The sequence below is a fragment of the Echiichthys vipera genome (assembly GCF_963691815.1).
Source record: "Echiichthys vipera genome assembly, chromosome: 19".
NCBI lineage: Eukaryota > Metazoa > Chordata > Actinopteri > Perciformes > Trachinidae > Echiichthys > Echiichthys vipera.
The window spans coordinates 17,614,449-17,634,431 of record NC_139844.1 but is presented as its reverse complement, the minus strand read 5'-3'; the positions used below and the strand labels follow the sequence as shown (position 1 = coordinate 17,634,431).

Below are 19,983 nucleotides of genomic sequence, written 5' to 3'. Positions count from 1 at the left end.
CTACTGAAAATGTTCTTACGCTGAATTCACAAATACAAATCAATAATTAGTTTGTATTAAAATGAAAATCCACAAGGAAGACACACAGAACGACTGAAATTTAAAAGAAGAACATAAAACTATTTTTTTCTGGTTAACATAAAGCAAACTTCAGATATCTAATATAAGAGAGAGAGAGAGAGAGAAAGAGAGAGAGAGAGAGGGGGGAGAGCGAGAGAGGGAGGGATGATAACAGCTGGATCTTGATCAGTCTCTCACTCCTCCTTTCTCTCATGTCTCCTCAGTTTATTCTTAAATTTCTGAATGTTGCGGTGCTTTGCTTCACGTATCGGCAGCAGATCTGATTTTAATAGGGAGGAGAGAGTCCTGCGGATATTAAACCCCATAATCTTGCGTTAATAATCAGCAGTAACTGCATCCACACTATCATTATCCCTTCTATCAACACGGATGTCCAGCTCCAAGGATAGGATATGTATCAGGGCATAATGACAACCAACCACGGACCCCCCTCCTATGAGGCCGGATTTCTCCACAACGCCTCGGCGGGCACCCCTCCGGTTTATGTGCCCACTACCCGGGTCGTCACCCCCATGATCCCGGCGCTGCCTTACCTCCAGACGCCCGGTGCGTCGCAGCAGAGCAGCCCCGCGTCGAGCCACTCTGCCTGGGCGCAGACGTGCGCCGACTCGGTGCCCTCATACAACCACTCCCAGGTGTCTCCGCGCTTCGCCTTCTCCACCAGCCCGCCTCTGTCCTCCGGGGTGGCCTCGGCCCGGGAGGCGACAGCTTCTTACAGCAGCCCACTAAACATCTCTGCCAACGGGAGGGAGCACTACGGCGCCCGGAGCCTCAGCGGGTCGTATCATAGTCCCTACCCGGCCTACATGAGCCCGAACGTGGGTGGAACGTGGCCGTCGTCCCCGTTCGATAGCCCGGTCCTCCACGGTCTCCAAACCGGAGCGCCTCATGGCACAGCGCGGCACCCAAACATAGGTGAGCAACATAAAATCCTCTGTGCAAGTGTCATGCTGATATACTTTTATTTTCCCTTCAGTAAAATGTGTTTTGACTTTTTGAAATTGTTTCATCCTGACAGAAATGTAAAATATATTTCATTTTCATCACCGGGAGAAAAATGTGTAGATACCGTTGATAAAAAAGAGTGAAGCATGTGTTTTTTATTTATTTATATTTCTCAACGATTAAAGAAGCTAATAGGCCTAAAATGATTTACCGTAAAAAAAACATGAACTACGTGAGAGGCTGCGAGGCCTCATTGGAAAATCTGAACGAAAAACTATATAAATCATTTTTTTTAAATATAAAAAAAAACAGTTGCATGCTGCTATATTATAAATATCTTAATTAAAGTTGACAGGACACACTAAACACCCCATATTGCACCACTTCGAAATATGATTTATAAATGACTATAAAAAACTACATAACAACTTATAACAATATAATTGCACACAAATGTAATACAACACTTTAAGTGAAACGAGTCAATTAGACGCCCCTGAATTATGACTAAAGTTACATTTTACCACTATTTTCTTAAAAAAAGATGTGACATAAGTGTCAGTTACTGTTCATCAAATTTTCCTGCAGAACGAATCTTTCTAAAACGTCTCATTTAACTGCAGCAGGGCGAGTGCATGTTCGTGTTTTTTATATTCATCAGGTTTAATTAAAACAACACCGCAACTAAAGCATAAAGTTAAGTTAAGTTTCAGGCCGCCACGCCACGTGAGATCAATCATTACCGTGGTCATAAATAAACAAAGTCCTGCAGAAGGATTATGGGCTGTTGTCACCTGTGAATATGTGATTTAGTTACACGAGCTGTAATTCGCCAGTGTATTTTCACGACAGTTACCATTATATGAAAAAAATAATAATTCTGTTACATTTGCTTTCATTCCTAAAATAGTTAGTTTAACCACTGCACTGCTTATATTTATGCAATTATCACTTTTACAATACTTTATTGATTACACATTTTCTTTTTCCTTGTGCCTCAAAGTGACATTTTACATTCAAAACAAGTAAAAGTCAAATAAAGTGATTAAGTGAAATGCAAGTTACTTCATCTTCTCTTCATTTAAAAAAAAAAAAGACAATAGATCTAAGTATGTTATACATTTTTATTCCTGGAGTCATTTTAAACAAAATTTTTGTGATGATTTCCTGATGATGAATGAAATAAATCAACACGCCAGTTTCCAACGGTCACACACACATAATTAACATTTAGAGGTAGGCTAATAAACATGTTTTGTATATTTTCATGAATCAGATTTATTGGAGTGATAGAAATGAACTGAGCCTGATCTGATAACTCAGTTTATAGGGTATTATAGTTTATGAGTTGTGTTTGACTGTGGCCTCCTGGATGAGCTCATCAGATTTTCTTTGAAGTGTGTGTGTGTGTGTGTGTGTGTGTGTGTGGGTGTGTGTTTGTGTGTGTGTCTGTGTATGCATCTATATGTGTGATTGTGTGTGTGTGTGTGTCTGTGTGTGTGTGTGTGGGTGTGTGTGTCTGTGTGTGCATCTATGTGTGTGATTGTGTGTGTGTGTGTGTGTGTGTGTGTGTGTGTGTGTGTGTGTGTGTGTGTGCGTCTGCGTGTGTGTGTGTGTGTGTTTAATCTGACCCTGATCAGGATTCAACTGTAGACTCACTTCATGCTTTTTCCCCATTTAAAGATATTTGATATTTGAGCTTTGTGTCCCCGCGGTGCTGGATGAGAATGTGGCCCGTGGTTGCAGGTTGAACTCTGGACCGTATGGCAACACGTTGATTTTGCTTAGGTTGTCAGGTTTTCTTGCACCATGTGTTGCCTATGTTACCGGTCAGCGTTGTGTTTATTTGACCCGTGCTTCTTCAGTAATCTACATATTCTGCAGAGTATCGGGCATCTAAACCTTTTCATTCATCAATATATTTTTCATTATCATGTCATGTATCCTCTAATCGTCATTATTAGACATATAACTATTGCTTTTATCAAAATAACAGAAGATTAACAGCTGATTACGTCCTCATTTATCAATATCAGCTCTTTCTGTCTGACTGGCTGCTCTTTAAATGCTTTGTGTGCTGGTGATTTAAACGCCCCATCCATAGGGTAATCTCTTTTAACTGTTTGATAAAGAAAGAAACAGATCAGATGTACAACAGTGTGACAGATAACAGCATTGATCCACACTGACGGCTTCATGATTACATCCCACAGCCTGTTTACTCACCGATTTTCTTTTTAGGTGTTTCAGTAACCTCATTGTTTTACGATTGCATCAAATTAAATGAGATCTCAGTGTTTGATCAAGTGGCATTCAGCCGTGCAGTGAAACCTCTGTTGTTCGGTTTCTCGACCCTCAGCTGTGAAGTGACTCTTTTATTATTACTTATTAAATAAATTACAATACGAATTCTTTGTCAGGGATAATTTACATAATGTGGCTTTACAAGGAAGCTTAAATCATTTAAACCATCTGTGTAAATTATTTTGGAAATATTTAAAGATGAAGTTTTAATTTATAAAAAAAAAAATTCTACTTATACAACATTATATTTTTACAACCCTTATATAGTGGTATAACCACTCCGATAAACATTGTCACCCTCACACACACTGGAGATCAAAACTGGAGAACAATTAATACTTGATTTAGTCTGAAATACAATTTTTTAAATACCCTTTTATTGTTCAGAATTTGATAGAATATCCACTGTGTGTACTAGCGTGTGTGTTTTTAAATAACAAAGGCACTTCAACAAAAACCTTGATATTGTTGAAAAAAACAGTGAGCAAAATTATAGAACAGTCACCATTGTGTCAGAAGAGAAGATTTGAACAGTGTTTTTTTCAGGCTATAGGATTCAAAAATCTATAGGAAGTGTAGAGGCTTTTGCTTTGAATGACTTCAGCACATCTGCACCCACAGGACATCACTAGTTTCTCACACTGCTCTGGTTTGATCTTGGTCCGTTCTTCTTCAGGCTCTTCCACAGTTCAGTAACTGTAGTGGGTTTCTTAGACATTACTTTGTCACCAAGGATTTTCCAGAGATTCTCTATGAGGTTTAGATCTGGACTCTGAAACTTCCTTCTCCAAATTTAACTGACTTCTTTAGACACTTTGGGTTCAGTCTTTCCCATCAGACACAAATAAATTTAACTTAAGTAATGTCATGTCATGGTCAGGGGATGTTTTCTGCAGCAGGAGTTGGGCAATTGTCTTCCAATCAGACCTCAATTCTCATGCAAGACAATGCCCCCGTCACACTGGTATACAGGTTAAGCAGTTCCTTGAAGCTAAGGGTACGTCCACACGATAGAAAATGACCTTTTTTTTCTCTGTTGTTCTTGAAAAGCTTTCTGTCCACACGTCCCGGCTCAAGAAATATCTGCATTCACACGAAACCAGTGAAGCCGACCTCAAAGCGCTGTAAAACACATGCCAGGCCTGTATGTGGCGCTGTAACTGCCACAGAAATATACCAACAAAAGAGAAGAAGAGACGGAGAGACACTGCACAAACCCCGGCCACTTTCTTGTAAAATCTGGAGACTTTCTAAATCCTCTTGCCGACTTTTTTTTGTCAAAAGCGACTAGAGAAAAATCTAGACTGATGTGAACGCAGGTATCATTCTGCAGTTACTGTCCCCAACGAGCAGCGGGTGCTGTCTTACCAACTTTATTTATAAACAGGGACTAGCCACAAATTTAGCGACTTATTCCGACCATTAGGGAAAAGAGAGTAATATATGGTCAGCCTTCTTCATTCCCATGCATGCCGCTCAGGTTCATCTCTCCCCGTCTCTCCTCTCATGCAGCAATACTGCGCAGACACTAAGTAGGGGTTACTAACACACATACATATTTTTGTAGTTAGGGTAAACATTGATTGAAAAAAATATTTAAAACTTTACACATGTAAATCTAAAAAGCAGTGAGTGTAAAATACACAAAATATCAAAAGAATACTAAGATTATTAAATAAAAACAAAACACCGACCCACCACGCTGTAATGGAGTATATCAAGCACTTATACTGACAATTTAAATAAAAGTATTTACAAGAAAATGTACTTAAAGTATCAAATGTAAAGTAGTCAACACAGAAAAATAGCCTGTTCTACTAACATATTTATTTTACCATTAGAATATTATTACTGCTACATTAATGTGTAAGGATCATTTTTTGTTTGTTGTGTGTTTGTTTTGTTGTTTTTTCTCTGTGAAACAAAATTTAAATTAAAAAAATGTAGTGGAGTAAAAAGTGCAACATTTGCATATAATGGAAATACTCCTGTTAAGTGCAGGTAGCCCACCTTAACTTTGTAATTCAGTTCAGTATTTGTGTAAATTGACTTACTTTCCACCATTGATCGTGATATTTTTGATCATATGTTTTGCATGCAAAGTCTTTATAATTAATGTCATTGACCACAGACTGAGTACAAAGGTCCTTGTGAAAGGAAAATATTTATGTAAAACTTAGATACTTAGATAACGCTGAATAAATAAACATTTAAAATGACTCCTAAATGTTGCCACGGTATCACCTCGTTAATTGTCACCATGACAAAACAGTTTAAAACGTACACGGGCAGTCTCCACGTAATGTCACAGTTGTTTTCACCTTTGTCCTCTTAAAGCGTCAGTGTCCCCTGATAAAGGCACGCTGACATTTACACAGCGGAAAAAATACACCTCCATTTAAATAGAACTGCAGTGTTTCTTTTCTGTATTGTCTTGTGTTGCTGCGTTGTGTTGGCTACAATTGCTGCCTGGCTCAAGGTTAGTGTGCCCTACTGTCTCTGTTTTGCTCTCAGCCTTGGAGGAGGCCTGCACGTATCAGTTAGTACTCTGCAGCGGAGGGAGGAGCAGATGGAGGCCAAAAATAATCTAGCACAGTGGAAAGTACAGTTAAAAACAACAATAGGATCTGATTTGATTGCTGCTTTTACAGTTAATATGTCGGTGTTTTGCAAATTTCCTCAATCTGTTCTCATCATGAATACCATTACCTGTGCTGTTACCATCACCACTGATGCTTCCTCTGAGAGTTTAGGTGGTTCTCTGCTCTGTGCAACACGAGAGAGTGAACATTATGAGACGTGAAATGAGAGAGAGGGAGAAAGAGATGCGATAAACACAGAGGCTCTATTTGAATATGATAGAGCTCTGTATTCTGTCTCTATTTCCAGCCAGCTCTTTATCTGAGGAGCTGTGAGATAAGCAGGGATTCCAGGCTCCGCCTCCTGCTGGTGGAGAGATGCCACTGCGTTTGATAATAAGGGGTTGACAGGGAGTTCATTTCTCTAAGAATCACAGACATTAGCTTGATTTAGTCTGCTTGGTTTAATCAGCTGGGTAGGCTACGTAACAGGGCAATTATATAAAGTCTATTTATTTTGGGTGCCAATGGACACAACAGTAAAATATCCTTTTTTAATATATATATATTTTTTAGAAAAACAGGCATTGCTTCAACTTAAAGTGTAATTCCGGCGCAAAATCATCCCATAATGAACGCAGTAAAACGCAGCTTTTTTAACCACTAATACTGCTCATGCAACAAACAGCAAACCTCTGCAGTAGCATAATAATTATCCCTACACATAAAAAGAAGCACCAACAACGTAGTTAACAAACCCTGAGTTTATTAAAATAATGTTTTAAAGACTTACCAACTGGCCCTGGTACCAGCTCCTCCCATAGTAAAATCAATTCAAGTCAGTTACCAAATGCAAACCAAAAGGAAGGAAACTTTGGGTTCCCGAACTACGTTGTTGGTGATTTGGTTAATGTGTAAGGACTTTTCTCATGCTACTGCAGAGGTTTGGTGTTATTTTGAGCAGTATTAGTGGTTAAAAAAACTGTTTTAATGCCTTCACTGCTACGAGCTAATCAGTGTTAGCCACGCCCGGCTGTTAGCGGCTCTCCGGATTTCTCTGTCAATAGTTCATACATGAAAGAAACTGTCTCGATGGCTGATTTGATGTATGCAAGTTCTGAAAAAGACCATGGGATATTTTTTTTCAGCTCATCCAGTGCAGTTTTGAGTGTTAAGGAACTCATTCTAGCTCATATCGTAGGCCTATTGTCTGGTCCACACAGGATGTTATAAAAAAGAACCCATACATGACAGAAGCCGATTACTGTTTGATCCAGATTAAGAAAATCTGATGTTTTTGCTCATCACATTTCTTTCTTGTCGTCCTCCATCAGACCTGTTTGATGACTTCGCCGAGGGGAGGGAGTGTGTGAACTGCGGCGCGATGTCGACCCCCCTCTGGAGGCGGGACGGTACCGGTCACTACCTGTGCAACGCCTGCGGACTGTACCACAAGATGAACGGCATCAACAGACCTCTTATCAAACCTCAGAGACGGCTGGTGGGTGACAGTAGAGCACCTTTGTATAAGTAAGCTTGTTACCTGCAGTGTAACTCAGGTAAAAAATAATGTTTTATCTTTTTCCTCCTGACATATTTTACACACTGCAGTCTGCCTCGAGGAGGGTGGGCCTGTCCTGCACCAACTGTCACACCACCACCACCACCCTGTGGCGACGAAATGCAGAGGGAGAGCCGGTCTGCAACGCCTGTGGTCTCTACATGAAACTCCATGGGGTGAGAGAGAGAGAGAGAGAGAGAGAGAGAGAGAGAGAGAGAGAGAGAGAGAGAGAGAGAGAGAGAGAGAGAGAGAGAGAGTGAGAGAGAGAGAGAGAGAAAGAGAGAGAGAGAGAGAGACAGAGAGAGAGAAGAGCAAGTGCATCACCGAAACTGCTGAAATGTTGTAAAATCAGTTTGGACACATTTTTACTTGAACTGAAAAAGAATCATTCCCAGAGGTTTTGAAATGGTGTCTTGGGAAGTTAGAGTAATTTTTTTTGCTCACCCCATTCAAAAAAGAAAAGGCCTGACTTATCTAACTTCAGTCTGCTGTTGTTGACTTATTCCTTTCTCTCTGTGTCCTGACAGGTACCACGACCCCTGGCTATGAAGAAAGAGGGGATCCAGACCCGCAAACGCAAACCCAAAAACCTCAACAAGTCCCAAACCGGTGAGCTGCAAAACCTCATGTGCTAACGTTTGTGTAGATACGTACATATAGATGTCCAGATAAGCAGGGTTTATATCTAACACTTACCCGGACCTATTCACATGTGCATGAACAAAAAATTCTTGACTATAATCATTTAAATTGTATTTGTAAATATATAATAAAACGCACTCTTTCTATTCAGTGAATTTATTTAATGAATAAAATTTGTAAATATTCAAATTTTGTTCCCACTAAATTTCTTTTAAATTACTTAGATTAATTCTGTACATTTTTCTATACCAAAAAGTAATTTCTTTTAGCATACTGTCTGTGAATCTGTAATGACCTGCAGTTGTGGCGCTCCACAGGGACCCCAGGCAGTGAGGGGACTCCAGTCACGCCAAGCAGCACTCCCCGGTCCTCCATCGCCGCAGAGGAGCCTCGCCAGATTAAGACGGAGCCGGACACTCACAGCTTGTACGCACATCACAGCGCACATGCACAGGTTGGACACCTTTCTCAGTCCAATTTCCTCCTGTAGTATTTATTAATAGGCTAATATTTATACCCAAATAGGCTATTTATCATGGTTTATTTGGAGAAACCAAGCATCTATATGTAAAATTAGACATTCAGCACCCTCAGAGCCAGAATGGAATAATCCATTGTTTTAAAACCACGTTTTGGGCATTTGCGACATTTTGACTGTGAATCAGGCGAATCACAGTCGGAGCTGATCGTCGAATAGTCGACTATTTGGGGTCACCCCTAGAATAGAGAAGCAAAGGAAAAGGTCAATGACGGACAGGACAGAGTAAGTGACACATGACTTTCTCACCATTTTCTTTTCCATCCCTCTAGATTTCAGCCCTGCCAGCCTACATGACAGCTCAAGGTGGGGTCATTCCTCTTAAGATGTCGCCTGGAGGCCACGGCGGTTCTTCTGGCTCCAAAGCTGAGCCCTGGAACAACCTAATCCTGGCCTAGAAGACCTACAACAAACGAGCATCTCAAACCAGCCTATCTATAGCGATTAAACTCTCCTGAGAAGCAAACGTCTCCTGAAAGCAGACTGACGCCTGTGGATGCAGTCGTTCCTGTAGCCTACTCACTGTACAGTGCCTTCATTGACAACGCTCTGGAACAACTATGTGGGCGCCATCAAAGAAGTGGAGATCCTAAACAGAACTGCATAGATACTGCGTGTTAAATCACAGCAGGCGACGGACTGAATGGAGTTTGTTAAAGAGCAGCACTGTGATCAGATACAAACAACTCTTGAAAAATGCCGGTGCAGAGGCATTCAATGACAAAAAGTGTAACGTAACCCAGTAACAAAACAAACAAGAAACAGTAATGGCCAGACTTTATCTCTCTGAGTTATTTTTATTTCAATATATTAGTCTTCATTTTCATATTGTTATGGACAATTTGCCAAAAAATAATGGACACACAATATCTAGAGAATCCCAACGTCACACCTTAATGTCGAACATGGCACCATTGAAGAGCAAGTGTTCCTAAAGGGTCAGTTCACATTAATAAGGAAAAAACAACTTTGCATATATATTTAGATACTTAGAAAAACGACATTAAAATGCAGATGAGATAAATAAAAATGATAGTTCAAAAACTCAAAAGCTATGTCTCTTTACAATGTGCCAGTTACTCAAAGGTCCCATCTTGTAAAAAGTGTTATTTTCATGTCTTTTTTATAAGCAGGTTTAGGTGCTATATAAATACTGTGAAAGTATCAAAACGTTCAATCCAACGCGTGACCGATCAGAGCAGACTGAGCTTTTTCAGGAGGGGGTCTTAAAGAGACAGGCGGTAAAACAGAGCGGAGGGTGAATACAGGTATATTCAGACAGACAGTGTGAGAAAAATAACGTGTTTTTGAACGTTAAAACATGTAAATATGTTCTAGTAGAAACCCAAAAATACAAGTATGACCCTGAAAATTAGCATAATATGGGAACTTTAATAATCAACAGACCTCTGTATGGATGTTTTTCAGTATTGTGTATATTTGCTATTTGATTCAAAGTGTTCAGAGGTGAAGAGGTCTGTGGATTATCCAGAGTATCTGGTAAAGCACTTTGCTTTGAGTTTTTTCAAAGGATGTCAATTCATTTGGCACCACACAAAAATATTTTGGCCGCAATAGGGCGGCTCACTCTCAGCAGCAATATCTAAAAACTTAAGCAGATTAAACTATATCCAAAAGACAAACCCCAGAATGGAAGAGAATATGTGATTTCTGAACTGACCCTTTAAACATTTCCCAAAACCGACACTGATTACAGTCACTTATATGTGATCCCAATGACTGTAATACACACACAGGTGTCATCTCACAGTGCACCTCATCGCAAAGAGACGCTAATCAGGAGCATTTCTCATTAACTAACTGTACCTAAGAGAGAATCACTCACGGCATCCATCACTCCTCAACAGCACCAGAGATACGACATGATGATCTCCCACTCAGCTCCCTGATGGCCTTTTGTTTCTGGATCAGTTGCCTGAGCTGTGTGCCTTTTTGATTTAAAGTGTACAAAAGATATTGACATGATAAACTACCTATGCAGCACGTAAGTTGCACATGATGAATATTGATAGAAGTAATGGCACATAGCACCATCTGCTGAAACAAGTGCAGACGTGCATCCATGAGAAAGGATTTATCGTATTTATTATTAAAGGCCACACAATCATCTATTAGCCGAAGGTTGTTTGAGAGACTTTATGACGGTGTATTGTATCGAGACTGTACACATTGTTACCAATACTTAATGCTTTCACTTGCTTGTGACAAGCATTGGTGAGGGGGGTGGGGGTAACGTGTAAATGTGGGATATTGCCACATGTAATTACCAACAAATATATGAGCATATATGTAAAAGTCCACTCCAGTTATAATTGTAATACACCGTTTGTGATATATTTTAAGTAAAGACACAGTGAGAGACGGACATGGAGACTAACACTACCTGTGCGACTGTAGCTCTGCTGAGGAAACTAATAAAGACGAAGCATTTTGACATGATGCAAACGGTATGTATGATGTCAAGCTGGGCATCATTCATTCCATTTCAAATGCATAATAAACGTGTGAAATATTTAGTCACTTCCTCATCATCTTTGTCGAAGAGTTGTGTTATTGGACAGCCTGTGGAGCTTCTTCGGAAAACTGCACCCTTCCGATTTCTAAGTATTCTTTTGTGAACTTCCCAACGTCTTTGATAAAGAGCTGGACGGTACATTGGTTGAAGTCTTCGGTCAGCTTCTCCCTGATGAACTCGGCATATTTGTTCTGCACCATCTCCTTCCAGCACTGTTGAAATGTGAGTCTAATTTGATCCTGTATGGCGTTGGATGCTTGTGAACTAAAAGTGTAATCAATTGCAAATGCGCATCCTTTTTCTAAACACTCCTCAAAACTTCCACTTTTTTCTGAAAGCAGAACTTGTGCGGTTTCGATCATAGAGTTTGCCTCCTGTGTGCAGACGTTTCTCTCCTCTTCTGGTTTGCTTTCAAAAATACGATGCATACTTTTGAAATAGCTCTTCCAGTCCTGCACCTGCACAATATTTATCCCAGCAGAACCCCCAGATCTCAGTAAGTGTTTAACAGCAGAACACAGATTTTCACATTCAGGATTAAGATCAGTCTTTGCAGCTGCTTTAACATAGCTCTCACTGTCGTCAGTCGGATCCCTACAGTCCACTTGACTGTAGTTAATGTCCTTGAACAGATTTTCTTTAGCTCCTTTGAAGCCCCAGCATTTCACATAACCAATATGAGTCTTTACTCCATACACGCTCCACCACTCCTGAGCTTTCTGAACCAGGTTTAACATGCATGGATCCGTGTTCCTCGCCAAACACGGGCTGTTCATGGTGAAAACATACACCTTCCAGCCTTCTGAGACAGTTTCTGACTCCAGAAGCTCCTGCGTTTGTTGGATAATGATGTCCTCGCTGTGTTCTCCGTTGTTGTAATTAGGATAATAAGGTCCGTACATGACGACCTCCTCCTGTTTCTCAATAACGGCCCATGAATGCTGCTTATCTTCTGCACCGCATTCCTCAATCATGTCACGGTGAAACGCCAACATTTTCTCATTGACTGATTTGTTGAGTATAATGTCATCGGTTGATTGTCTGAACTTGAGATGTTCCAGCACTTTCCCCACAGAGTATTGTGTGTCAGCCCAGGAGGATATCTGCTTGAAGAAGCTCTCAGTGTCAGTCAGGTGCTTTGACCCTCCATTCACACAGGCTTCAGGTGTGCAGGAGCGACTCCAACTCGACCTGCAACACAACGATAGCCTATCTCATTGTTATGCATAAAAGTGTGGCTGAATTATCAATTAAAACTATGTGAAATATGGTACATAAACAGTGCAATGTATTAACATATTTTGTATTAATAATGTCTAAGCACAAAGTTCAAGACGTGATAAGAATGTTATTGTCAAATTACTCTTTTCTTTTAAAGAAATAGGTCTACATTTTGAAAAAATTGATTAAGTTATCCCCCAAAAAATAACTACTCCTTTAAGATAATTTGCTATTTTGCTAAATATTTCCATGTCTTTTTTTATTATTAGACAGCAGGTCAAGGTGCGATATAACTGTTCAATCCACAAACGGCTCCAATTTTTCTCCATCACACATTACCTGACTGATCTGCGAGTAAAATACAATGGCACTCGCGAGATGAGGATGGTCTCACGAAGCTAACCAGAAAACCCTTTATCCTTAAACAACCCATGTGCATAAATAAACCTGTGCCTGTCCTGTTGCAACACTTCAGTCCATACTTACTTCAGTCTGGAGCTTTCTGTGGCTCTGTCTGTCTCATATCTGTCCAGCAGACTGGTTTTCAGACTGGTCAAACACTTCTTTGTGTGCGGCGGAGGCTCCTTTTCATATCCACTAAACAGAGGTCGTTTGCGGCTCAACCTGAATAGAAACAGGCTGATCATCATGTAGGGTCAGAGAACAGTGTATGTACAGTGGCTGTGAGAAATGAACCCAATGCTGTTTGGCTTTGTGGGACATCTGTGGACAACATTAGTTGAGGGTTTTGCTGAAAGAATAAATACATTTAAGAGCCTAAACAATGCCTTCAATCATTTCAGCAAAGAAAAGTCAGACACCACCTCCCCTTCAGGCCATAGATGGTTTTAGAAGTTTACTCACATGGAAAGTTCAATCCAGACAACTCCGCCCTGATAGTGCAGGAATCTTTCAGTTAAAACATGACTCCTCTTTTCTCTTGTGGTGTCAATAGTTTAGTTTAACTCCTGGAACATCCCTGACAAACAGAGGGACAACTGAACTGTTGCACTCCCAGCATGTGGACTCTGACAGCAGCTTGAGAGACTGTGACATTCAGCACTGAGCTCCTCCTCTTCATAATGCTCACAGGCATACACATACTACCTCACTGCTGATGTATTGCCTCTTTGCGTGATCGACTGTCGTATGACAAGTTCAGAGAGGTTTGCAGAAATACATCAAAGTAACTTTAACTTTCTGAAGTGCAGACATGTTAATTTTGCCTTAAAAGGGGAAAAGATTAGAAGACAAATGTCAATTTATGAGATGCTCCCGATTCATTTGATGGCTCAGGTGACACACACTGCCCTGGAGGTTGGCTGCAGTTCATACCTGTGTTGAGCAATACCCAACATATAATTGTGCAGTTAGTCCTCGTTTCACAAAGCTGAAAAGTCATATGATCCAAAATGACAAAAGTTTTTTGTTTATTATGGCAAAGTTTGTCACTGAAAGCACATTTATCAAAAAGTGTTTGGTGAATCATCTTTATCACTCATCAGTGTGTTAGTCTGTATAGAAATTTGAAACTTCAGAAAAGTGTGTTATGTGGATAAACACACTTCATTCTTTGCATTTCAAAAGGATTTGGTTTGTTATTATCTTGACACAGACCTATCATTTGGATGAATCAAACTGGAGTGAAAATACTGTCTGGCCAACCAAAACCAAAAGGCGCATCGCAAAACGGTATTATAGAGGTCTGGTGCCTTTGACTCTTTATCGTCATCATTCGTTTTTGCAAATGTGTGCAATTCTTCAGCAACAAAACACATCCCTATTTGCTCTTTCTTGTGATTCCAGAGAAATGTTGTCAGCTGATGGAGGTAAACACGCCTGGACAGTGTCAGTGTTAAAACAATGTGAGCACACATGACGAAACTGTTGCCACAAGAAGAACCATGCAGAATAACATGTTAGACAGGATGTCTGTGCCTCTGTGTCGGGTTTCTGACTGAGTAGCTTATCTGACATTTGACACTGGTTATTTGGTCCACGTCCCAAGCAAGTCCTAAGTATTTTTTTTTCTTGGGCAAGTCGAGTCACCCCCACCCCACAATGATAATGTAGTTTTATCAGCAATATCCGGTCTTTATAAAGAGAAAAGACAAGGACCTTATAAAATTATATTATAAATTATATTTTTGGTCAATTTATCTAACCTTCAAAAAGTCAGACAATTAACTGAATTAGTATCAAAAAGACGGATATTCAATGAAATGGATATGATCAAACAAACAAAAACACCTTTATAAAATGCATGTCAACGTCTCACGGAGAGACAACTGCAGTGTGAGCTAATATATTGAGAAGATATGAGTTTTTAATTTTATTTCTTTGCTTCTATATATGCTATCATACCGTAGGTATGCTAGATACTCTGATCCATACTCCATACCAGTTGGTGGCGGTAATGCACCGAAACGTTGTTTGTAAACCGGTTAAAAAGTAATTTTCATGACAGATGGCAGAAGCATTTCAAATAATGGAGATTTTCCTGCTTTTTATATCATATTAAACTGAAATTTGGGACATGGGCATCTCCTTGAAAAAAAATGTATAAACCAAACGATAAATCTAGAAAACAATTGGAATCTAAGAATAGATTATTCAATTACTTATTTTCTAAACATGATAGTTCAACTATTTGCCTTGACAAATGCTAAATTCAGTTTCATCTATTAAATGAAATATTTCACAGACAAAGGCTCAAACAGATGACAGTGAACTATTGGATCTCCCTTTAATGCAACTGGAAATATACAGAGTCACTTCACTTTTAACTGCTCTGAAGCTTATTTTAAGGAGGATAATTGATGCTTAACTGTCAGATTCACCCTAGTCTGAATGAATAACTTAACCTAACCTGATTTAAAACAAGCATGTTATGTTATATAAACCTTAAAAAAAAGAAAAAAGAGTCACAGGTACGCAGAGACAATTTATTTTATAGCTAGAATAAATATGGGTTAAATATAATAAATAAAATGTTACGTTAGTGGTAGATTCAGATGAAAATAATATCCATTGGTGAGATTACACCAAAACTAATCAGGGTTTAAAAAACAGTGTTGCTTGATCTTTTAAGTTATTGAGCATTAGAATAAATCAAAGTTAATGTAAATAAAATACATTGCAACTTTAACAAAATAATGAATATGTAAGTGCACATGGAGGGGTTTAAATATGGGTGTCAAATAGAAAAGGAGAACTAATACAAAGTTAAATAGATTTTAAATATGTAGTTATTTATTTAATGCCTGTATATTTCATGTGGTCATCAGAGAGTGACATGAAGGGCAAAAGAAAAGAAAATTGGCTGAAGAATAATGTTCTCTGAAAATCTGACCTCGATCCGGTGACTGAAAGAAAACATGACATCCTGTCCCAGCCATCAAGGTCGTGTTTACTCTCACACACACGTTCAGAGGGGAAAAAATAACAGATTTGAGCCTAACAGTGATTTAATTTAGCAACTGCTGGGTTATAAATGAATAATGTTTGTTGATAAGAGGGAAATCAGTTGTGTTTTCATTAAAATAATGGTGATGACCAGAGGCGGATTAATGCACAGGCTGGACTAGGCTGCAGCCTGGGAGCCCCAGGTCTCCAGGGGCCCCGGATTGAACAGACTTTTAAATTTATTTTATTTACTACACTGGGGGGAAAATGTGCCTCCTATTTAGGACTTAAAACATTTTTTAAAAAAATGGATACATATAGGACACATTGACCAAATCAGTTGCCATCATGTGGCCAAGTTCATAAGGTCAGTTTTGTCGTGGAATGATGCGTCACTCACTGTTACTAGAAAGGAAAATGGAAAGGAAATGTGATGACAGAGCACGAACGTGCAAGACCAGGATCTACTAAAGAAACATTTTCAAGGTTGCAGACTCTTGTTCTGTGCTTTTTTCTGATAAAGTATGATTATTAATGTAGGGGGCCCAAACAAACAGTAGCCTAGGGGCCCCTGACTACCTTAATCCGCCACTGGTGATGACGTCTGATGATTCAGAATAATGATCAGAGTAAACCCAGAACACAACGTGCTGCATGGAGGGAGTCTGCCTTACAAGCTACTGCTGCAATTTGAATAAGGGCTCCCCTACTAAAGCAAAATATAAAATTAAAAATGAGAAATAGAAACAAATTAAATATTCATTTTTTAAATTTTACCTCATCTTTATTCTAATTGTTCTTCCTCTCTCATTTAATTCATAAATGATTTAATGATTCAAAAGATTTTGATACGTTTGGATGAAGGGATCAGTTCTAAATGGAGTTAAAGAAACACATTTTCTTTTCTTTTCAAATACGCAAACATTCTGGTTTCTTGGTTTATTGTTGGTGCTGAGGGAAACTACGGCCTGGGTTACTATGACAACATAGTCTCACATCATCAACAGCTCTTTATTACTCCAAATTCAGCCTTTTTAACAATCAAGAGATGATGGGTTTTCATTATATAAAGACTCTCTAATGTGTAATTTTTCTTTCACTTTTTTTTGAAGACAACAACTGAAGGAGCTTATATTAGTTTTGATTTTATTTCTTTGTGTGTTTTATCCTGTCCTGATAAAAGTAACCTATTTTCATTTTACTTTACTGAATGATGTAAAGGGTTAAAAAAAAGAGAGCGAGAGAGAGAGAGATCCCGCGACCCCGACAGGGAGAAGTGGTTCAAGATGAATGAATGAATGACAGAGAGATGGAGAAAGTTTTAGAGAAGCTCTAGAGAAACAATCTTAGAGACAGAAACAGCAGGCCTCACCCTGCTGCCCCTGCTGCTGACCAGCCCCATCCCCAGGCCAAAGCAAACCGCCTGAGCTACACGCCATGGACGCCGCCTCAATCACTGAGCCAGAGCACTGAGCCGTCGCTCAAACCACCAGGCAAATGACCAAAAGACAGCTGCTAGTGTTCCCTGCTACCCCGTGAAAAGGACACGGCACTGCGTGTGATGCTGTGGCTGCTGAGCGCCTCTGAGACCATGGAACAATGGAAACTTTCACAGAGTCTGTGACGTCAGGAATCATCATTGTTGTGTGTGAAAGACACACACAGACGTTTTCCTTTTTGAACATACACAGACTTTTTACTTCAGCCTCATGTCTAGATCAACACTTCCTTGTTCTTATTTTACGTGCTCCACGCGTAACGTAGCATCGCATAATAATCAGAGTCTCCAAAAGGTCCCTAAACCCCTATTTAGCAACATACAGCAAACCCCATGTATAACGGTGTGACCATGTTATTAGAACATAACATTCATGAGCCTTGCCCTCTTGACCAACGTCCTGAACGTCAATAATGGTCAGCTATGACCCTGAACCCGAAAGCACAACAAGGAGTTGTGTGCTTTTTCGGGACAGTCAACTAAGCTCACAAGACTGATGAAATTGCACCGCCTCTGAGTTCTGCTACATCAACACCACTCATTCAGGGCCTGAGAAATGTGGCCTTGCAAACAGAATGACTCTGGATCTTACACTGGCCTCATTAACACTGTCTGTTGCTTTTCACGATGATACCCCTGGTCCGGACTGACCAGAGGGGGATGAAAAGGACCACTTTGAGTTTCCACTTCCCTTTGCTATGGTGAACTTGCTTGTGTTCTCCCCCGGCTGCAGAGCCTTGCGTTTCTTCAACAATCAAATTCTTTCACAGGTCAGTATCAGGGAGTTACTGTCATTTAAACAGAAAACCTGTGTACTTGCTAAAAATGAAAATGATCGTCAATCATCAATATAATATATTTGCAAGCAATTAATTCATCAAGATGTATTTTATCACAACTTCCTAGTTTCCACACTTTTTTTGTAACTGTTTTATTGTAATATAGTTATGATTTACATTATAACCATTCAGTAGACTATATAATAGGCTATTTAGTGCATTTTTGTGTAGAGTAAATGTACTAGTACTACTCCTCACTAAGACCAAAAAAAGTTGATCATATCGATCCAGTCCTCAGATCTTTACAGTGGCTTCCTGTCAAAGAATTGATTTAAAAAAATACAAATCGTTGGTTTACAAAGCACTGAATGGTTTAGGACCAAAATACATTTCAGATCTTCCATCCAGACCTTTCAGATCGTCCGGGTCAGGTCCGCTCCGTGTCCCCAGAGTCAGGACTAAACATGGAGAGGCAGTGTTCAGTTTTTATGCTCCACATATCTGGAACAAACTCCCAGCAAACTGCAGATCTGCCGCAACTCTCAGTTCTTTTAAAACAAGACTGAAGAATTTTCTATTTGCCGCTGCTTTTCAGTAAACTGCACTGTAACTTCTGTAACTGTAACCATCTTTTATGTTTTGAAAATGACCTTTTATGCGTTATAAATCTTTTATAGGTTTAATTGACCTTTTATATGTTTTAAATGTATATGTTGTATGTGTTATTTGTCCCAATGCTTGTAATGTTTTATGTGAAGCACTTTGAATTACCATGTTGTTGAACTGTGCTTTACAAATAAACTTGCCTTACTTACTTAAAGTTAGTTATTCAGTGTATTATGTTTTTGTACTCTTGCTGCTGCGACACGAAAAAAAGCTGCTAATCGAAGTGGAAGGAGAAACTTTAAGATGTGGATCAATGACCTCCTACACCATTTGGTGCTAGAGAAGATTAGTTACTCTACAACAGGATGGATTCAAAAATGTGATGCTACATGGAAACGTTTTTTTAAGTTATATAGAGAAATAAGATGTCACTAATATTGGTGTTCTACATGACTGATCCTGTATTGTGCATAATTTGAAGCCCATAAGGACCACTCTCATTCACTTGCTGATTTTCTTTTATTTACTCGTTTATCATGCTGTTTTGCTTTAACTGTTATTTTTCTTATTATTATTATTATTCTGTCACTTTTATTCTTTTATATAAAATATGTCCAACATGTATGTGATGCGTGCAATACAAGTCGTTGCATACAAACTCAATCAATACTGATGTCGAATGGTACTGTAATATTGTTGCAGGGGTGGGGGGGTTGTTTATGTTTATATTTGTATATGTATTATTTCTGATCATCAATGCCTTTGAGTACTTGTACTTTTTTACACTGTCTATATACAAATAGAGATTTAAAAAGTTGCTTATCATATTCAGATTCTAATAAATACTAACAACCTGAATGAAGTCAGATAAAAAAGGCATAAAATGTTTTCTATTCATATCAACAGACAAATGCATTGAAAAAACAGAACAAAGAATAAATAAAGATAATTAATGTTGAGATGATAGGAAACACAGACTTAAGTGTGTTAGTGTGTGAACACAGTGGTTGTCACAAGCAACAGGTATAGACCAGCAGATTATATAATTTCAATGAGCAGGTATCGTTTCTCTTTAGGATGAATGACGGACCAATCAGAAGCCGCGCTGCACTGACGGTCCTCTGGGGCGGGGCATCACACCAGACGCTCTGGTCGCTCATTGGTCCCTGAGCGCTATGCCCATGACTCGCCAGCCAATCAGAGGCGTCGGTCGATCTGACGACTCTCGCGTCCCCATTCTCTCCACGGTGCGGCTGCAGCTCAGCGACGCGCCGCTTTGATGCGAAAC

At 39.4% G+C, this 19,983-nt stretch overlaps 1 protein-coding gene across 1 annotated transcript; it reads left to right on the top strand.

Annotated features, from left to right (window-relative positions):
* Nucleotides 1-473: 473 nt before the first annotated feature.
* gata4 (GATA binding protein 4) lies at nt 474-9,048 on the top strand (the record flags this gene model as incomplete). Its single annotated transcript, XM_083933643.1, has 6 exons — nt 474-996; nt 7,244-7,410; nt 7,521-7,646; nt 7,998-8,079; nt 8,430-8,566; nt 8,923-9,048. The coding sequence occupies 6 exons, from the start codon at nt 474-476 to the stop codon at nt 9,046-9,048; spliced, it is 1,161 nt and encodes a 386-aa protein (XP_083789769.1).
* Between the last annotated feature and the right edge of the window lie 10,935 nt (nt 9,049-19,983).